Source organism: Bombus terrestris, chromosome 14, assembly GCF_910591885.1.
Source record: "Bombus terrestris chromosome 14, iyBomTerr1.2, whole genome shotgun sequence".
NCBI classification, from domain to species: Eukaryota; Metazoa; Arthropoda; class Insecta; order Hymenoptera; family Apidae; genus Bombus; species Bombus terrestris.
In genome coordinates this window covers 282,635-300,639 of record NC_063282.1, presented here as the reverse complement: position 1 = coordinate 300,639, position 18,005 = coordinate 282,635, and the positions used below count along the sequence as shown (strand labels likewise).

At 30.0% G+C, this 18,005-nt stretch overlaps 5 protein-coding genes and 1 long non-coding RNA gene across 12 annotated transcripts; 5 read left to right on the top strand and 1 right to left on the bottom strand.

Annotated features, from left to right (window-relative positions):
* Positions 1 to 33: 33 nt before the first annotated feature.
* LOC100650375 (integrator complex subunit 2) lies at positions 34 to 5,661 on the top strand. 2 transcript variants are annotated; one of them, XM_012315927.3, is made up of 6 exons: positions 34 to 172; positions 242 to 784; positions 884 to 2,973; positions 3,089 to 3,293; positions 3,381 to 3,687; positions 4,410 to 5,661. In XM_012315927.3, the coding sequence occupies exons 2-6, from the start codon at positions 501 to 503 to the stop codon at positions 4,860 to 4,862; spliced, it is 3,339 nt and encodes a 1,112-aa protein (XP_012171317.2). In that variant the 5' UTR covers positions 34 to 172; positions 242 to 500; the 3' UTR covers positions 4,863 to 5,661. The 2 variants fall into 2 exon arrangements, with proteins under 2 accessions (XP_012171317.2, XP_020722105.2); XM_020866446.2 differs by lacking the exon at positions 34 to 172 and having other exon boundaries at positions 650 to 784; positions 871 to 2,973.
* LOC125386291 lies at positions 3,139 to 4,540 on the bottom strand. The gene is made up of 3 exons (XR_007226303.1): positions 4,398 to 4,540; positions 4,183 to 4,289; positions 3,139 to 4,082 (listed from the first exon to the last, which is right to left on the bottom strand). It is a non-coding gene; the product is annotated as an uncharacterized LOC125386291 (long non-coding RNA).
* A 38-nt stretch (positions 5,662 to 5,699) lies between the features above and the next one.
* On the top strand, positions 5,700 to 11,132 carry LOC100650499 (gamma-tubulin complex component 3 homolog). 2 transcript variants are annotated; one of them, XM_003400435.4, is made up of 12 exons: positions 5,700 to 5,833; positions 6,435 to 6,563; positions 7,013 to 7,179; positions 7,335 to 7,467; positions 7,573 to 7,987; positions 8,069 to 8,571; positions 9,060 to 9,252; positions 9,333 to 9,537; positions 9,741 to 9,962; positions 10,044 to 10,175; positions 10,372 to 10,632; positions 10,861 to 11,132. In XM_003400435.4, exons 2-12 carry the CDS (start codon positions 6,491 to 6,493, stop codon positions 11,035 to 11,037), a joined length of 2,481 nt encoding a protein of 826 aa, XP_003400483.1. In that variant the 5' UTR covers positions 5,700 to 5,833; positions 6,435 to 6,490; the 3' UTR covers positions 11,038 to 11,132. The 2 variants fall into 2 exon arrangements, with proteins under 2 accessions (XP_003400483.1, XP_048267831.1); XM_048411874.1 differs by lacking the exons at positions 5,700 to 5,833; positions 6,435 to 6,563 and having other exon boundaries at positions 7,044 to 7,179; positions 7,303 to 7,467.
* Positions 11,133 to 11,260: 128 nt separating this feature from the next.
* On the top strand, positions 11,261 to 13,236 carry LOC100643952 (protein C19orf12). 4 transcript variants are annotated; one of them, XM_012315931.3, is made up of 3 exons: positions 11,261 to 11,855; positions 12,563 to 12,680; positions 12,774 to 13,236. In XM_012315931.3, the coding sequence occupies exons 2-3, from the start codon at positions 12,581 to 12,583 to the stop codon at positions 13,028 to 13,030; spliced, it is 357 nt and encodes a 118-aa protein (XP_012171321.1). In that variant the 5' UTR covers positions 11,261 to 11,855; positions 12,563 to 12,580; the 3' UTR covers positions 13,031 to 13,236. The 4 variants fall into 4 exon arrangements, with proteins under 4 accessions (XP_012171321.1, XP_012171318.1, XP_048267845.1 ...); XM_012315928.3 differs by having other exon boundaries at positions 12,516 to 12,680; XM_048411888.1 differs by lacking the exon at positions 11,261 to 11,855 and having other exon boundaries at positions 11,993 to 12,676; positions 12,774 to 12,915.
* A 1,350-nt stretch (positions 13,237 to 14,586) lies between these two features.
* Positions 14,587 to 17,973, top strand: LOC100644076 (ubiquitin-40S ribosomal protein S27a). Of its 2 annotated transcripts, none has more exons than XM_003400381.4 (4): positions 14,587 to 14,651; positions 16,555 to 16,672; positions 17,031 to 17,248; positions 17,777 to 17,973. In XM_003400381.4, exons 2-4 carry the CDS (start codon positions 16,570 to 16,572, stop codon positions 17,924 to 17,926), a joined length of 471 nt encoding a protein of 156 aa, XP_003400429.1. In that variant the 5' UTR covers positions 14,587 to 14,651; positions 16,555 to 16,569; the 3' UTR covers positions 17,927 to 17,973. The 2 variants fall into 2 exon arrangements, with proteins under 2 accessions (XP_003400429.1, XP_003400430.1); XM_003400382.4 differs by lacking the exon at positions 14,587 to 14,651 and adding an exon at positions 15,054 to 15,189.
* Positions 15,048 to 16,411, top strand: LOC110119145 (ribosome biogenesis protein NSA2 homolog). Its single transcript, XM_020866447.2, has 2 exons — positions 15,048 to 15,189; positions 15,524 to 16,411. Exon 2 carries the CDS (start codon positions 15,561 to 15,563, stop codon positions 16,338 to 16,340), a length of 780 nt encoding a protein of 259 aa, XP_020722106.1. The 5' UTR covers positions 15,048 to 15,189; positions 15,524 to 15,560; the 3' UTR covers positions 16,341 to 16,411.
* Positions 17,974 to 18,005: the final 32 nt, after the last annotated feature.

Here is an 18,005-nt window from a genome sequence, read left to right as displayed (position 1 = left end):
TATTCTATTTCCAATATAATTATCAAGAATATGGCTATTTATGCAACAAAATATCTTACCCATTTTAATATTTCTATTGTTTGCTTGCCATATTTTCTCATATGAATGAAACGTGATTTTAATCTCGTTTTACGCATAAGTAAATTTATATAGGCTAGTCAACAAATTATAAGTAATTTTTTCATCTAATTCCGTATATGTACATATTTACATTTAAAGACAGACGACCGTGCATTTACAGGTGACAGTATAATTAGGATAGAAATATGGATGACAGACTCATGCTTCCTAACCTAGTCGGACTCGAATAAAGCAATTTTCATTAAGTCGAAGTATCAATCCTAAAGTATTTTATCTTCAAAATATATAAATTCAGTTTTAATATAAACATACACATTATGATATAAGTAAAAGTACAGTTACACTAGTTTACAAATTTCATGGTGTAAAGTGTTCGTGTTTTATTAATTTTAAGCAGTTGTAAATAATATAAGTTAACCATGCAAGAAAATACACGTGTATTACCACGAATTTTTACTGCAATACAAAATGTAGATATAGGAATTTTAGCTGTGTGTCCTCACAAAGAAATACGACCAATTCTACCGTGTTTAGTTCGAATGAGTCTTATATCTCCATTAGATGTAACAAAAGAATGTGTAGAACAAAGAAAGCAGGTCCTGTCAATCTTATCTGGCATTGAATCAGTAAATTCAATAATTGCACTGCTTTCTATTGACTTTCATGCTTTGGAAACGGATGTTCGAAAGGAACAACAATTAAGGTTAGTTCTATTGTTGACATGTATGTTTTATCATTTAATATAAGAATATTATGAAATATATAAACTATACTTATGAAAATGATAAGCTTCTTTTTATAGACAAAAGATGGGAAGCTTGCAAAGGGATAGTGTACTTGCTCAGTCACTGCAAAGTGGTCTTGCTCTAGAATTTGAGCGCAGTGAATCTACCAGGAGAATTAGATTAGTCCTAAGTGAACTGTTATATATAGCTTCTCAAGTACAGGAGCAACAGAAAAATCAAGAATTTCAAATTAAACAGTCTGATTTATTTGATAATGCAGTTTATATGGAAGAGATTAGTTATGTGATTTGTGTAGCACTATCAGAATTACCAACGGTTTTATCAATATTGGATATTACAGAAACATTATTACATGTTAAATACGGTCCAGAAATAATTTGTTGGATAGTTGCTAATATCCCTGATAGTTTTTCCGAAGTTTGTGCACATTTGATAGGTAATGGAGAAAGGCAAGAAGAATCAGCATTAGGTAGGATTAGAACAATGGCTTTGACAATGTTATGTCAAATGAATCCAAGCCAGGCATTAGCAATAAGGGCCAAGTGTGTAGAACTATGTAGAATGCCTGCTTTAGCGATTACATTAAGCTTGGAACATGAAAATATCAATAATACACTGGCAGAAAGTGATATAGTTGCCTTTGTATCAGGATTATTGCTTGGCAGTGATCAACAAGTAAGAACATGGATTGCAATGTTCATTAGAAATGGTCAAAAACGTAAATGGGAATCTCATACAGCATTACAATGTTTAAGAGAAGAACTGCTAAAACGATTGCAAGCAATAACATCTCAAAATGCAGGCCAACTACCAGAAAGTCAGGTTGTTCAAGCTAGTGCATTGTTGCGCCTTTATTGTGCATTAAGAGGCATTGGAGGTATTAAATTTCAAGATGATGAAGTAACAATGATAGTGCAGTTGTTGACATCTCATCCTCCTCCATCACCAGCTGGTGTGAGATTTGTCTCTTTAGGCCTTTGTATGCTTATCGCATGTTCTTCATTAATAGGCCATCATAATCTTGAAAAGCGAAGTATAGAATGGGTGCAATGGCTTGTACGTGAAGAAGCTTATTTTGAAAGTGCTAGTGGTGTAACAGCAAGTTTTGGAGAAATGTTGCTTTTGATGGCAATACATTTTCATAGCAATCAACTATCAGCTATTTGTGAACTCGTATGTGCAACTTTGGGGATGAAAATACCAATTAGACCAAATAATTTAACTAGAATGAAGCAAATTTTTATGCAAGAGATATTCACTGAACAAGTTGTCACTTCTCATGCTGTAAAAGTACCAGTAACAGCTAATTTAAATGCAAATATCCCAGGATTTTTGCCTGTACACTGTATTCACCAATTGTTGAAATCAAGAGCATTTGCTAAACATCGAGTGCCAATAAAAAATTGGATTTATAAACAAATTTGTAACAGTGTACCACCATTGCATCCGGTTCTTCCTGCTTTAGTCGAAGTATATGTCAATTCAATTTTAGTGACAAATAATAAAACATCAGAACACACAAACAAACCAATTACTGAAGATGAAATTAGAAGAGTATTTCAAAATAGCGTATTCGGGGCAAATTTTGATTTTAAGAATATCAACAGTGTCCCCAAGACTGAAACAGATAATAATATGGATATCGATATTTCAAAACCTTCTCTTACATCACAATTACTATTGTTATATTACTTATTACTGTATGAAGATGTTAGATTATCTAATATGCATACCTTTATATCACAAGATAGGAAAGTTAAATCATATTCAACTGAATTTTTATCAGAGTTACCAATAAAATACCTACTTCAGTTGGTTCAAAGAGATCAAATGAATTATGCTGGATTATTTTCACCTCTTCTCAGATTATTAGCAACACATTTCCCTCATCTTTCATTAGTAGACGATTGGCTTGATAATGAAATGATCAACATTGATTCTACAGTAACAAATTATGAGAATGTAAAAATTACTGATATCATGATAATTGAAACATTTTCGCATATCCAAACATGTCCTTCAAGAACAGGAAGACTATTAAGACAATTAATGTCAATGAAACCAACTGATATTTGGCCGCATGCTGAAGTTATAATTCATTATTTCAAAGCAACTGTAAGCCCAAGAGTTCCTAGGTACATTCAAGGTACATAATTTATTTCAATTAAATAAAATTAATACTTTAAATTACAATAAATAACATTAATACTTTTATTAATATTTTGAAAGAATAACTTTTTTCATTTATCATAATTTTTCAGAATTATATAAACAAGTATGGCTTAGGTTAAATACAGTACTACCAAGATGCTTATGGGTTTTGTCAATAAATGCTTTATTAATAGAAAATTCTCTCGTAAAAAATGTTTTTTTAACACAAGAAAATATTGTGTTAGATCCATTACAAGTATTGAGATGTGATACGAGAGTTTTTAGATGTGCTCCAATTTTGTCCGTTATTTTAAGGTAAAAAAGAGATTGAGTAAGCCGTAAAATATTTAACGTTCAATTACTTATTATCGATTGGTACTTCATTGGTACAAATATTTTTAGAATTCTACAAGCTGCATTAGCAGCTTCTCGATCTCAGTTATCCAGACATATACAAGACAAACCATTGATAGAAAAGATTGGTCAGTTATCAAGTGAAGCTGAAAGAGAAGATTTAAGAACAGCATTAGTGGCAGGACAAGAAAGTGCGGCTGTCCAAATATTATTAGAAGCATGTTTGGAGACAGCAGAAGATAGAGAAACACCCGGACAGATGTGGTCATTGAGAGAAATACAAAGTATAATCTGTTCATATTTGCATCAAGTCTTCATAGCAGACCCATCATTGGCTAAATTGGTTCATTTTCAAGTATGTACAACCAAATTTGTTTATTTTTATTTTTACTTATTAAAATATTAAATATTGAATATTAATTATTTACGTATCACACACACACACACACACGCGCGCGCACGCACACAGAGAGAGAGAGAGAGAGAGAGAGAGAGAGAGAGAGAGAGAGAGAGAGAGTAATAATAATAATCTTCACTGCTCTTCCTATGGGATTACGATGTTCTGCTTGCACACAAATGTCACACACCATACAGAACACAATTATATCCTTTTCGACTAGCTTTTTCCGAATATGTTCTTTTCCGGCAAATCTTCCCCCTCCCCCCTCTCCGCCCACTTACCTTATTACCACCGCCGCCTTCCTAACCCTTTCTCTAACAAGAACTTCCTGACCACCGTTCCTCATGACTCTATAACCCAAATATATCTCTCACCTCCTCTAATTCTTCCTGCTTCCATTTCCATTTCTACTGCTTCATTTTTCTATCCCTTGCCTTGAATTTCGTTTACCTTTGATTTTCTCGCATTTAGAGTCAGGTTCTTTTCTCTGAAATAAATCCCGACTTTCAATCAGTTCTATTATCCCTCCTTTGTCCTCTACATATTCTTCCATATTTCTAAAAATAATAGAAATACCAAATAATTGATACGGTGAAAGTTGTCTACTCTGTATAATATATATCATAAACTATATAAATATTTAATTTGTAGTAATTTAGTATTACCTTTGCTTATAGGGTTATCCAAGAGAGCTGTTACCCATTACAGTTACTGGTATTCCATCCATGCATATTTGTCTTGATTGGATTCCTGAATTACTGTCACAGCCAGAACCAGAAAAGCAAATATTTGCTGTAGATTTAGCTTCACATCTTGCAATTCAGTATGCTTTACCAAAAGCTTTAAGTATTTCTCGTTTAGCCATCAACACTTTGATAACACTTCTAGGAGTATTATCTGCTAAAGATCGAGTAATTTTATTTATGCCTGTGCTATCAGCATTAACGCGTATATGCTTAGCTTTTCCACCACTAGCTGAGGATACAACAAGTTTGCTGTTACAACTTGGCAGAGTTAATTCTGCACAAGCAGCATTAGGAGATAAATCTGCAGATATTTTATGTCAAGAAGTTAATGAAACCTTTTGTTTGTTATTACAAAAAGCAATATTACAATCACAAGTATATTGAAATATTATTCTTAATTCCTTTATACTGCTACTGAAATCAATGTTTGATTGTATTACAGTAGAATAGTAATTATCCAAACTGTTCTAAATATGTATCTTATAATATACAGGGTGTCCCATCTAATTATGCCACCCTTAATTATTTTCTTATTTGTCACAACACAAAAAAATGTTTCATGAGTGTTGTATTGTATTCGAGTATATCAGACTCTGAGAAATCATCTCAAGGTCTCATATCTTGTGAGATTTTATTAATAGTAACGTTTTTTTAAGCAGAACATCTCATATTTTCTTTTCTTTTTTTTTTCTTTGTTTGTTTGTTTGTTTGTTTGTTTACACCATTAAAAAGGTGAGATTAAAACGCATCCGATCACACATGGCATATACCATGATTTTGAAATAACCAGAACCGAAAATTTGGCAAGTAAATGACTGAAGTGAAAGCTCACGGAAAATTAATTACAGAAACAAAATAAACACTTTAATCGGTTAAACTTCGTTTTGGGGAATCACCTCGTTTTTTTAACTTTTCTGATGAAATTGCAGAAAAGGTTTCGCACCTTCGATTTCAATGATTTTGAAATATATTATAGAAATCAACATTTTAAGCAACATTTTCTTATACATATAATCGACTATAATCGACTATATATTGCCTAGTTTTCGAGATATTCGTAAACTACAGTGTTAGTACCGCTACAGTGAATTATATGCCCATAAACGCGCATCCGTAGCACACTGATATATATATATATATGTATATGTTTGCTGGCGGCCGAATAAAATAACATGTAACACAAGTCTAACTTTTATCTTTTGTTTATAGTTGATATAGATTTCGGTTAGGTGTCACTTTATTTGACCATTGTGAGGCATTCGTGAAGCATTATTCCAGTGTCCATGTTGATACTTATCTGCTTGCACCATTAGTATCCATCTTTAAATCCCATCTTTGAAGATTTTAATAATTTGGTTACGATTCAATATTATTAAAAACTTATAAACGCGAAAATGATTTGTAATTTTTATTAACTCAAATTAATATTATTAATGAATTAATTCGTATTATTTTTAATTAAACTAGTAGTAATACATTACTAATTTGATATGTTCTTTCATATGTTTATTAAATTATTGTTCATATTTAGGTTACATGAAATAGGAATTTAATCATTCTATTACTATTTCTACTAGAGCACATTATTATTTTCTATAAGAATACATATGATCAATATTAAATCGTTCATGTTAAAATGAATTTAATAAATAATTTACATTCTAATTTTAATTTTAACTAAATTTTACAGTATGTGGCGTAAAGAAAATAGGTTAAACTTAAAAAAATTATTGTAATATGTATCTTCTTTCAGTACAATTTTTATTTTATTGTATTTTATATAAATTGTTCTTTTAAAATACATTAGGAAAGCCAAGTCGTATTCACTCTATATAATCATAGTTCCATGATAAAACTAGTTCTCGTACTTACGTTTGTTGGCTACACGAAGCAATACTAAGAAGTTTTTATTATTTAGTGACGGTTCGAATGTCATAACTTTAAGTTTATGTACAGAGTTTGAATGAATGAAACAGTATTAAATGTTATTGGAATAAATACGATATACAAGCATGATGGAGGCTGAAACTGTTGGTAATCTCGTTCAAAAGATGATTATTTCACTTTTTGGGGAACAAAAACCAGGTATGAAACGTAATTTCTAGCTTTTTCCTACACTCGAAAAATATTTTACTAAATAATATCAATTATAAGCCAAATATTTCTTACTTTTACTTGTATACTTTTTCAGTTTATTTGGCTCTTTTTCGATGTATACAAGGTGTTTCTACTCTACTTTTTACTTTCATTTTGTTTTCCCATTAACTCAAACTAAAGTAAGGCAAAAATATAGGTATTTTCGCGCTATTATTACATACGAGAATAAATCCTATAATTATACAACAAAATTAAAAGTTGCTGTATAAATGTAAACAAACGGTAGAACATTAAAATTTTATTTGTTTATTAAGAATGAAATGGCAAATCCTGTAATTAAACAACAATAAACTTTATGTATTAAGTGCAAATATTTCATTAATGAAACTGTAAGAATCATTCGAAGAAACATATACGATTTGAATCAATGATTTTAGAACTAATTAGAAAGTGGATGCGCTTCTGCCTTGGATTATTGTCATCAACCCAAGGAGTAGAAACATTACATGAAGACGAAATTACTGTAGGAAGTCAAATAAGAGAAAAGTTATCAGTATGTGATGCAGCACAATTTGATAAATTATATAATGAGTTAAGATCTGGGGTATGACATAAATATAATTTTTTAAAATTAATTATATATCTACTTCTTTATACAGTTATAAAATATTTGATAATCGTATCATGACAGTTTAAAGAAAATTGTTTATATTGTTAAAAATGACAGGTTACCATTTATATATATTTATATATGTTTAGTCATTGAAGAATAGAGCACAAATCCTGATATTTTTGTTAAACATGTGTCAATCAACAGAGCAGTTAAGGGATAGAGTTTTCTCAGCTCCTGATTTGAAATTAGGTTTATGCTCGTCTTCTGCGTCCACTAGTGGTAAGCAATATATTTTTACAATCTAGATCATCTTTTATTTCCTAACTGTCTTAAAATTTTAATGCAATTTACAATATTTAATATTTAATATACTTTGTCATTTAGGACAATCATCTGAAATTTCTGCACCACCACAAATTGTATCTATAAATAACACAGACAAAAATACAAGAGATTTTTTGACCAGTTCTAATAAAATATATGGAGAAGAGTATATTTCAGAAGATATATTGGTTCAAGATCTTATATATTCTTTCCTAGGTATTGAAGGAAAGATATTAAAGTTGGACTCCAATTATGGTTTCCAAATAGATCCAATGATTAGCATTGACAGGCCACGGAAACAAGCTACATTGAGATTAAGTGAACTTGGATATTTACATAACATAATTCAAAAAGGTTTAGAAAGAATGTCAGTTGCTTCGAGTGGCCAAGTGGCTGATAGTTTTATTGCATCGTTACATTCTGAGTTATCGGAATACTACAGGTTTATAGCCCTTATTCAAGAAGAAGTGAGCAGGTATTGATAAAAATGTAATGCGATGACATATAATATTCTATCAGTTTATTATAAATAATAATGCATTTAAATGTGTAATAGAGTTCAATCTGAATCAGGAATATACAGAGTTACACTGTCCCATTTGCATCTTTGGGCATATGATCCTTTAGAAACTTTAAAATGGCTAGCAGGTATAGTAAGAGCTTGCCAAGGACAAAAGGGTGGTGCATTAGCTTCTGCAGTATATGAATTTAGTAACCACGGTGATGCCAGTGTAAAAAAATTAGTTAAAAGGATTTTGCAAAGTGTTTGTGATCCTCTGTACAATATGTTGATAAGATGGATTGCAGACGGTGAATTAGATGATCCGTATAGAGAATTTTTCATTGAAGCTTGTGCTGATATTACTGGAGAGAGAATGTGGCATGAGAAATATCAAGTTCGCAATAATATGTTACCATCTTTTATTACAAAAATGCAAGCTAGAAAAATTTTAGGGACAGGGAAAAGTATTAACTTTTTGCGTGAAGTATGCAAAGATTTTACTCCATGGCAAGGAAAACATACAAAAATGTTCAAAAATTTCAGCGAGGAATATAAAGGTAATTATATGTGATAATTAAAACCTTGCTAAATAGATACATAAATTTCGATACATTTACTCATACTATTCTATATACATATCCGCATGTATCTTCTGCAACAAAACTATGAAATATATATGATTTTAGCGAATATTATAATACAATTGTACAGTTTTATAAAGTTATCAAAGCAAAGCATAAATTAGAATTGTTTAATAAGGATATATATTTTGTTTATAACAACTTCGATAACTTTGATTGAAGTAGATATTATTTAGGATTGTAGATCTTGTACAGAAAAGAAGCGTAACAGCATTACATGGCAAAATAAGTTTTATTTACTTGTTAATAATATACAATATCTCCTGTAGCTTTAATGAACTACAACGATTGGAAATCGTTTAACTTATAAATGAAAGACAATTTTTTGAAATTTCCTTGCATGTTTTGTAATCTTCTCTATGAAATGTATGTACATTTTTCTGCAAAATTTACATGTTGTTTAGTTGACGTTCTTTTCGATATGGACCCCGATGGTCGATTACAGACGATGATGGACACAGCTTATAAAGAGACTTCAACTAGAGTAGTTGAAGTGTTAACAAAACAGTATCACCTCATGGAACATTTACATGCAATCAAAGGTTATCTGTTATTAGGACAAGGAAACTTCATTCAATACCTTATGCATTTATTAGAGTAAATAATATTATCTTTTATTATTCCTCCTATTATTTCTAATCTTTGAATTATTTTTTATTAATGTATTTATATTGTAGACCAGAATTAGATAAACCAGCCAGTTCTGTATATCCACACAACATCTCTTCTATTTTGGAAACTGGAATAAGAGCGACTGTTACAAAGATAGATGATTTAGATATACATAGGCGACTTGATGTAAGATTATTAGCACCTTCGGAAAATGAAAGGGGATGGGATGTTTTTATTTTGGATTATAATGTAGGAGGTCCTATTGGAACGGTAGGTATGAAAATAATTTGTATCTTTTAAAAACAGACGTTACATTCAGTAATCAGTACTAACAATAAAATGTATAAATAGAGTGTATCCTAAATTTGCTTGAGAACTTACTAAAATATTCTTTGGTTATTTTTAAAAATCTTGGCGTTGAAATATCATTTTTTTATAACAACAAAACGAATAAGAATATTTTATCTGTTTAGATTTTAGAACCTTGTAGGCAAATATATCAGACTGTATTTTTTGCTTTATGGAGAGCAAAAAGAATGGAATCTATATTATCTGCAATTTGGAAACGTCAAATAACTTCAGCAAAGATGTTCCGTAAAATGCCTGAAGTATTGCCAATTCAAACTCATATTCATTTAATTACAAGTAGTATGGTTCATTTGGTTCATCAAATGCAATATTTTTTCTTATTTGAGGTAAGATAGAATATTTTAATTTTGGTTCTAATTAACTGTTTTGATTAATTTAAATTGTTAAGAGCATTAACAAATTTTAAGGTAATCGAGTGTTCTTGGGATGCATTCGCAAAACAATTAGCACAAGCAGCATCATTGGATGATATTATCACAGCACATAATCATTTCATAGATGCTGTAAGACGTGGTACACTGTTAGATGAAAGATCACAGGTGAGCACATATATAACTTTTTAAGAAATTATTATCTTATTGTAATCCTCTTCTATGCTCTTCTATAATTTTCCCCGTTATTGACGCATCTTATATAGAAATATTTGCTCAGATTAATTGTAATAAATTTACAATTGACATTTCTGATATAAAACAAACAAATATATGTGTAATATATAAATGCTACTTTCGACAGGAACTTATGGATCACTTACGTTCCGTATATGGCCCAATTTTAGACTTACAAAATCTTGAAGAAACGTTTCTTACACGTGCAACACACGAGTACGAAGCACGATTAAAGGATAACAATACATTAAATGTAACTCTAGCAATGTCAAATCGGTTAGATTTGTCAGAAACTAATGATGCAGAAATTACCAAACGTCAAGCCGCATTTTCGAAATATTTAAACACACTTTCAATTCAGCTTAGATTGCTTTCGAGAACATATCAGGTAATATGTCATTTATATTATTAATTACAAATATTTCTTTTATTTCTTTATTGTCAAATTAAGTTCAAATATAGTGGTTCTTAAGCTAGATATAAGCTTATATATATGCATAATATAATATGTAAAATAAATCATGAAATTGCGTACACTTTCACTTCTTTCTTATTCATTATAATAAGAAACGTTCAATTTCTTCTACTTAAACATAATTTTATTTTCTTTTAACAGGATAGAGTGAAAAAGTTTCTTATAATGCTCGCATCAGCCGAAGATGTGTCTTTACAGTTGTTAAGTGTACGTTTAGACTTTAATGAATATTATAAAAGTAAAGATAGTCGTCTTGTTGTGCCATTAACATATTTGCACCGTAGGCAAAGTGACCAAAGCTATCTTAATTGTAAATAATAAGTAAAACATTTATCATCGCTAATTATAAACATAATTTAAATATGTTATTTTTTTTAATAAAAATTGTCTAAATAAAAATTTATTTATGTTAATCTTCCCACATATTATTTTGTCTATATATCTTTACTCTTTTAAATATACAAGGATCAGCTATAAAATACTTTATTTTCTTCTCTATTCGAATATTTTATATAGTTATATAAGTAGCAAAAGATTATCAAAACGAAACAATTACTATCAGCAAATGTGCCTTAATCATTCTGGTAATTCAGGAAAGACAATCATGATTTTTCTAATCTTTTTTATCTTAAACATAAGATTTTACACGATCACAAAATTCTTAATGTTTGAACGTTTTACAAACAGTTGCGTATAATTAAGGGATTTTACATATAAAGATTTGATATTTCAGGATTAAGGATAGAATTAATCTATGCAATTATTAACAGTAAAGTATAAACACTACTAGGAAAAAGTAAATTATATAAACGGTATCATTAGAGTAAATTCTGCCTATAGTATTGCGTCTGTGGCAGTGCATGCGCTAGTTCGATCGTCGGTCGTATGTAATTAGACGTGATAAATAATGTATAGAAAAATATCAATATGTATACGTATGTATTCTTATGTCCATAAAAAATATACAGATGTATCTCAATCTCACAACATTTCCTAATTAAGTCCTCATAAAATTACACATTGTAAAACTGAATCTTGCCAAAAATTGCTAAAATTGAGAAATTTTTTATTTATTAAGTTTTGAGTTAGGAAAAGCAGAGCCAAGGGTTGAGCAACAGCAGGTATTATATCACTAGGTAGATATTATTCATATTATTATTTTTTTTCTTTTGTTATTATTTAATTTGTAGTTTACAATTTGTCCAGTTGGACAGTATTATTCATTACGATGACAATTATGAGAATATAGAGATACGAAGATAGAGTGAGTATGCGTGAGCGAGATGAAAGCGTAATATAAGAATAGAGATAGAACGATGGATAAACGTTAATAATGCATGCGCATATTCGTATAGTAAATATATACAGTCTGTTCAATGATTGAAACTTGAGTATTACTAATTGGGTAGTCAATGAAATTTCCTTTACATTTACTGCATCGTCTCGTTGGACAGATTATACGTCAGTAATGATACTCAACGATGAATGAACAGCATCGGTGTTCATGCCTGATCAAACGAGGATAGAAGGAACCTCTACGCAGCGTTCTGTTTATATCCTCATATCGTATCCACTTATACGGACTTCCTATCTTCATGCATCCATCCGTTTCCTCGATACATATGACTAACACACTCTATCTTTGTATCTCTACAATTATAGATGGGATTTATCACTTTGCAAGTTGCAAAGTGTATATAAGTTGCAGAATTGGACGTTTCAACACAGAGTTTGATCATAAAGCGTTTTGAACAGTCGTTAAAATTTATTTAATTTTTTATTTCTGTTTAATTTAGTTACAATGGATTTTCCAACAGATGAATTATTAAAAGAAGTTTTACAGTATCCAGCTGTACAAAGTATGAAGGTTACCGTAAGTTCTTGTGGAAAATATGCAGTAATAATCGGTGGATCAGCATTTCTTGGTGGATTAATTGGTGGACCAATCGGACTTGCAGTGGGTAGTTATTTAATTATAATTTACTTTTTAATTATTTATTTGTTTGGGTTGTATATAAAAATTATTCAATATAACAATAAATTTTTATTTATAGTTGGTACAGTTGTTAGTGCTCTATCAGCATTTTTCGGATATCATGAAATCAAATCTGTTCCATATATCATTTTGTACGAAACTACTCCAGAACAAAGAGAAAAGCTAGCACTATCAATAGTTAAGTACCTTAATTTAAAAAATATTTGGTCTCTTAGAGATCTCTTATACTATAATAAGGAAGAATTGGCATTAGGGATAACATCTATAATAGTAAAATTTGTAACTCATGACATGCGTTATTCAATGAGAAACTGATTGTGGATTAGAAAGAGAGATCGCCCTGTATAGAATTTATTGACCAATATGAAATCTATAATTATTTTTTACAAGAATGAATATTTGTAATTTTTGAAGTAATTACTTCAAGAAAAACTTTACATCTCTATTTATGTATATCCGCGACCTAGAGACCGCTATTACACAGAAAATAAAATTTAGTGAAATAAAAATATTCTAAATAAGGAGAGGTCCATATTATTGTGCCCTTGAGTACAAATTATGTTTCAAGTTACAAGGTCTAAGAACGAAAGAACTAATAAATAGATTCCTATTTATGTTCCTTGTAGCCCTTAGCTAGAGCTACAAGGTTAACTTTTTTGGTAATGTCCTTTTGCTATATATGTGTCGGAGATGAAAGGACACCGAAGCCTTCCCTTTGGAACCTTGGAAAAATCCCTTAACATTATAATCTAGATTCTATCATAGCCGTAATTAAACAAATTGTCATCATTCAATTCAATTGTATTTGTTCGAGATTTGTGATAGTGAGCTTGGGCTCGAGGCAACAACTAGTCGCCGAACGTAGTTTACTGTCGTGCCCCGTCCCAAGTATTTCTTTTAAGGAAAGCTATAGAGTTACTTCATGCCTCTGTTAGATAAAACGTTCATCCCTTGACCGCGACTACGTTCGGCGACTGGTTGTCGCCTCGAGCCCGAGCTCACTATCATAAATCTCAAATAAATACAGTCGAATCGAATGACAACAGTTTCTTAATTCGGCTATGGTGAAATCTAAATTACAATACTAGGGGTCTTCCCAAAGTTCCGAAGGGAAGGTTCCAGTATTCTTTCATCTCCGACATATATATATATGAACGTGCTGCCTATCGATTCTATTGTATTGTAACACTAAGAGATTAAGGATCCGGATCAGCATAAATTTATACATTATACTTATTATACTTGTACCTTTACTTATTTCAATATATTTTTCTATTACAAATTCATCCACTCGTTCTTCTATCAGCCAACCTCAACAGTAATAAAGTACAGTGTAAAAAGAAAAATATATATATGTCTTCAAGTAGTTTAAAATGTGTAAATTTATCTGTGTTTTCTTAAATCTTAAAATTTTTCGTACTCAAAAATACGAATGGTATCCAGTTTCAAATTTCGCGCTCGTTTTTCTCGTTTCGCGCATGTCCATTAAGCATATGTATAATAGATGCTGTGTTTTATGTCTCTGCAATAACAATATTTATTGGGAATAGATCATTCTTGTTTATCATTTATAAACTTTTATGTTTTTTCCATGTTAGATGTATTAATACATAAAAAATTATTAATGTTACATGTTGATGTCAAATCATAGTTAGGTTTCGTGACAAAAAGTTATCATTAATTTGGGTTCCAAGTATCCATTTGCGTACAAACTATTCTTTTTTTTTTTGCAATATATGTCATTATAATTGTGGAATTGGATTACTATAACTATTATAATAATGTAAATGCTGTATTAATTAATAAATATTAGTATATTAATTATTTTTTATATGAGATACTTAAGTAACATAACACCAGATGACGCTGTTTCTTTTTCAACATTAGATTGTCTTGTCTTTCAATTTCTTTTCATAGGTGTATGGAGTAGACGAAGGTACGTTAAATTAGAAATGTTTAAAATTATTAATAAATTGCAATTATTCCAGTATCTGTTTAACTGATTATATTTGATGTTTTGTTAAAATTTCTTAAAAAGTTCAAAAGTTGTTATAATACTCTTAATAGTAATATTTCAATATTTATAACATGAAAGAAGTTGCACACATGCATGGCACGTTATAATAAACGTGGTTGTGTGTTTTCCAAGGAAATCTCGTGAACACAATCTTGTAGCTGTTACAAACATCATATATAATTTAATTTAACGTCATATATAATTCCGTAAAATAAATTATTTAAAAATTAAGGATTTTTTAAAGTATGAATGTTTCTAATATGTAGTGACGTTATATCGAACAAAAGCGTGAAGTACGGATGCTATAGTCCTACCTCTGTTTGCTTATTATCTTTTTGATATCTACGTTTCTTTATACCAAACTGTTGGATATCGAGGATAATGAAAATATAGTGTTATTGAATAACAATCGGAATACGGTGTATGCAAATTACTGGAAAATAAAAAAATATAGGAGGTAGGTGTATAATAAATATTTCCAATGTATCATACATAATTTGCAATAAACAGAGAGAGAAAATGAGTTGTTAAATCTGTAATTGAATAAAGAAAGGTTATCATATTATTGGGAAAACATTAATTACTTTAATGATAAGTAATACATTTTTTTCTAATCATTATAAAAAAGTATTTTAAGAGTAGATTATTGTTAAAATATAAATTATGCGATATTTGTAAGGTAAGTTCTTGGGACGATACGTATAATATTTTTTTTGGATTTTAAACCTTTTTGGCTTGTACAGCCTTAGCTTTCCTAAAAACTTTTGTACGGAAAAAGAATTATTTTGTAGATAAGAGAAATTTATAAAGAAAAGAGGAAGATACAACATGCCACAGAACGAGTATATCGAGAGGCATCGTAAACTATATGGACGACGTTTAGATTATGAGGAAAGGAAAAGAAAAAGAGAGGCCCGCGAGCCTCATAAACGTGCAGAACGTGCTCGTACTTTGCGTGGTATAAAAGCAAAGATTTTCAATAAAGAACGGAGAAATGAAAAGATCCAAATGAAAAAGAAGATTAAATCTCATATGGTAAAGAAAGTGAAAGAAAAGTCTTCCAATGTACCGGAAGGAGCTCTACCTGTATATTTATTGGATCGTGACATTAAAAAAGATGCGAAAGTATTGTCAAATATGATAAAACAGAAACGTAAGGAAAAAATTGGAAAATGGGATGTACCAATACCTAAAGTTAAAACACAGTCAGAATCTGAAGTCTTCAAAGTAATGAGAAGTGGAAAATCTAAACGCAAATCTTGGAAAAGAATGGTAACAAAAGTGACATTTGTCGGTGAGAACTTTACTAGGAAACCACCAAAATTCGAAAGATTTATTAGACCAATGGCACTCCGTTTCAAAAAGGCACATGTAACTCATCCTGAACTAAAAGCCACATTTTGTTTACCTATTATTGGAGTTAAAAAGAATCCAAGTTCACAAATGTATACAAGCTTAGGTGTTATTACTAAAGGAACAATTATCGAAGTGAATATTTCAGAATTAGGTCTTGTAACTCAATCTGGAAAAGTAGTATGGGGAAAATATGCTCAAGTTACAAATAATCCTGAAAACGATGGCTGCATCAATGCTGTATTACTTGTATAAATTCCTTTTGTTGAATTATTACATTATGTATGCTGATAATATGTCTGTAATAAAAATTGTTTAAATGTAAATTCTTGTTTGTTATTATGTTTTTTAAATATCTTTTCGTACAACTTTTAATGAAATAATTATAGATGATATAAATAGGTCTTTATCTTGAAGGCGGAACTTGAAACTACAAATAAAACACGTAAATTTTTTGTATGTTTTGCAGTTATAAACGTTCACCATGCAGATATTTGTGAAGACTTTAACAGGCAAGACTATCACTCTTGAGGTCGAGGCATCAGATACTATCGAAAATGTTAAAGCAAAAATTCAGGATAAAGAAGGTAACAATCTATATTAAACACATATTTTAACACTTTGAGGACTGTAGACGCGAATTCGCGTCTTACATATTTCACGTGGTATGCTATAAAAATGTTAACTACTGATAAATAAAACAGTAAAAAAAAAAGCAATGGATGCTATAAACAAAATGTTATAAATGTGTTTTTACATTAAATGCTTGAGTAATACTGTATCAATATATTAATATATTAAATATAATATTAGTCGTTTTGAATCTTTTCAATCACTCCAAATATACGCGGGAATTCAGGCTATATACTTCTCAGAGCATACAGTCCTCAAAGCATTAAATATTTCTTAAATAATTTTTTAAACAAATCTGTGTTTAAATTTTAGGAATTCCACCAGATCAACAAAGATTAATCTTTGCTGGAAAACAATTAGAGGATGGTAGAACTTTATCAGATTATAATATTCAGAAGGAATCTACATTACATTTAGTGCTACGTTTAAGAGGTGGAGCTAAAAAGCGCAAGAAGAAGAATTATTCAACCCCAAAGAAAATCAAGCATAAGAAGAAGAAGGTCAAGCTTGCTGTACTCAAATTTTATAAGGTATTTTAATAACTCTTTTAGCTTTAATTTAATACATAGCTAAATAATATATAACTAACTTGGAATAATATATATAGTGAAAATCATTAAGTTAAAGTTAATCCAATGATTAACTAATTGAATATAACAATTCTATAGAAATTACAAACCTTCTAAAATGTTCCCTTTGTCTCTGCACTTTTAAGGCACTAAACCCTATCGTATAGGAGGTCACATTGAATTCATCTTTGTAGCCGAGAACTAATTACACGAACACCTTGTATATATTGCGATTTAATTGCCTCATAAATGATTGGATGACTCGTTTTATTTGCTCTCGTTGAATGTATGATTGCTCATAAAAAACTTGCACGCGTTATAACTTTATATGTATTTTGAATCGGGTTCTGTAGATTTCAAAACAATAGTGATTGCAAAATACAGTTCTTTAAATAAAGTTTAAACAAGTTTTATATGAAGAAATTATGTTTATTATTTAAAAGTTGCAAAATTTTATTGCTCAAATTCTTTAAATATATTGTTAAACAGGTGGATGAAAATGGAAAAATTCATCGTCTGAGAAGAGAATGTCCCATGGAACAATGTGGAGCAGGTGTTTTTATGGCTGCAATGGAAGACCGTCATTATTGTGGGAAATGCGGTTATACTCTTGTATTTAACAAGCCGGAAGATAAGTAAATTCAAAATATGTGACTTCACTTAATTAAAGAAATTTCGTAAAGTAATTTCAATGTCTTATGTTATTCCGTATACCCTC

What these genes read in the sequence shown, in the direction of transcription:
- LOC110119145 (XM_020866447.2), top strand. Translation starts at nt 15,561, where the DNA reads ATGCCACAGAACGAGTATATCGAGAGGCATCGTAAACTATATGGACGA.
- LOC100650499 (XM_003400435.4), top strand. Translation starts at nt 6,491, where the DNA reads ATGATGGAGGCTGAAACTGTTGGTAATCTCGTTCAAAAGATGATTATT. An exon ending in TAGGAGGTCCTATTGGAACG is followed by an intron (nt 9,538 to 9,740) that starts GTAGGTATGAAA and finishes TTATCTGTTTAG; the next exon opens with ATTTTAGAACCTTGTAGGCA. An exon ending in TGCTTTCGAGAACATATCAG is followed by an intron (nt 10,633 to 10,860) that starts GTAATATGTCAT and finishes TTCTTTTAACAG; the next exon opens with GATAGAGTGAAAAAGTTTCT.
- LOC100650375 (XM_012315927.3), top strand. Translation starts at nt 501, where the DNA reads ATGCAAGAAAATACACGTGTATTACCACGAATTTTTACTGCAATACAA. An exon ending in AGTTCCTAGGTACATTCAAG is followed by an intron (nt 2,974 to 3,088) that starts GTACATAATTTA and finishes ATAATTTTTCAG; the next exon opens with AATTATATAAACAAGTATGG. An exon ending in CTAAATTGGTTCATTTTCAA is followed by an intron (nt 3,688 to 4,409) that starts GTATGTACAACC and finishes CTTTGCTTATAG; the next exon opens with GGTTATCCAAGAGAGCTGTT.
- LOC100643952 (XM_012315928.3), top strand. Translation starts at nt 12,521, where the DNA reads ATGGATTTTCCAACAGATGAATTATTAAAAGAAGTTTTACAGTATCCA. An exon ending in ACCAATCGGACTTGCAGTGG is followed by an intron (nt 12,681 to 12,773) that starts GTAGTTATTTAA and finishes TTTTATTTATAG; the next exon opens with TTGGTACAGTTGTTAGTGCT.
- LOC100644076 (XM_003400381.4), top strand. Translation starts at nt 16,570, where the DNA reads ATGCAGATATTTGTGAAGACTTTAACAGGCAAGACTATCACTCTTGAG. An exon ending in AAAAATTCAGGATAAAGAAG is followed by an intron (nt 16,673 to 17,030) that starts GTAACAATCTAT and finishes TTTAAATTTTAG; the next exon opens with GAATTCCACCAGATCAACAA. An exon ending in CTGTACTCAAATTTTATAAG is followed by an intron (nt 17,249 to 17,776) that starts GTATTTTAATAA and finishes ATTGTTAAACAG; the next exon opens with GTGGATGAAAATGGAAAAAT.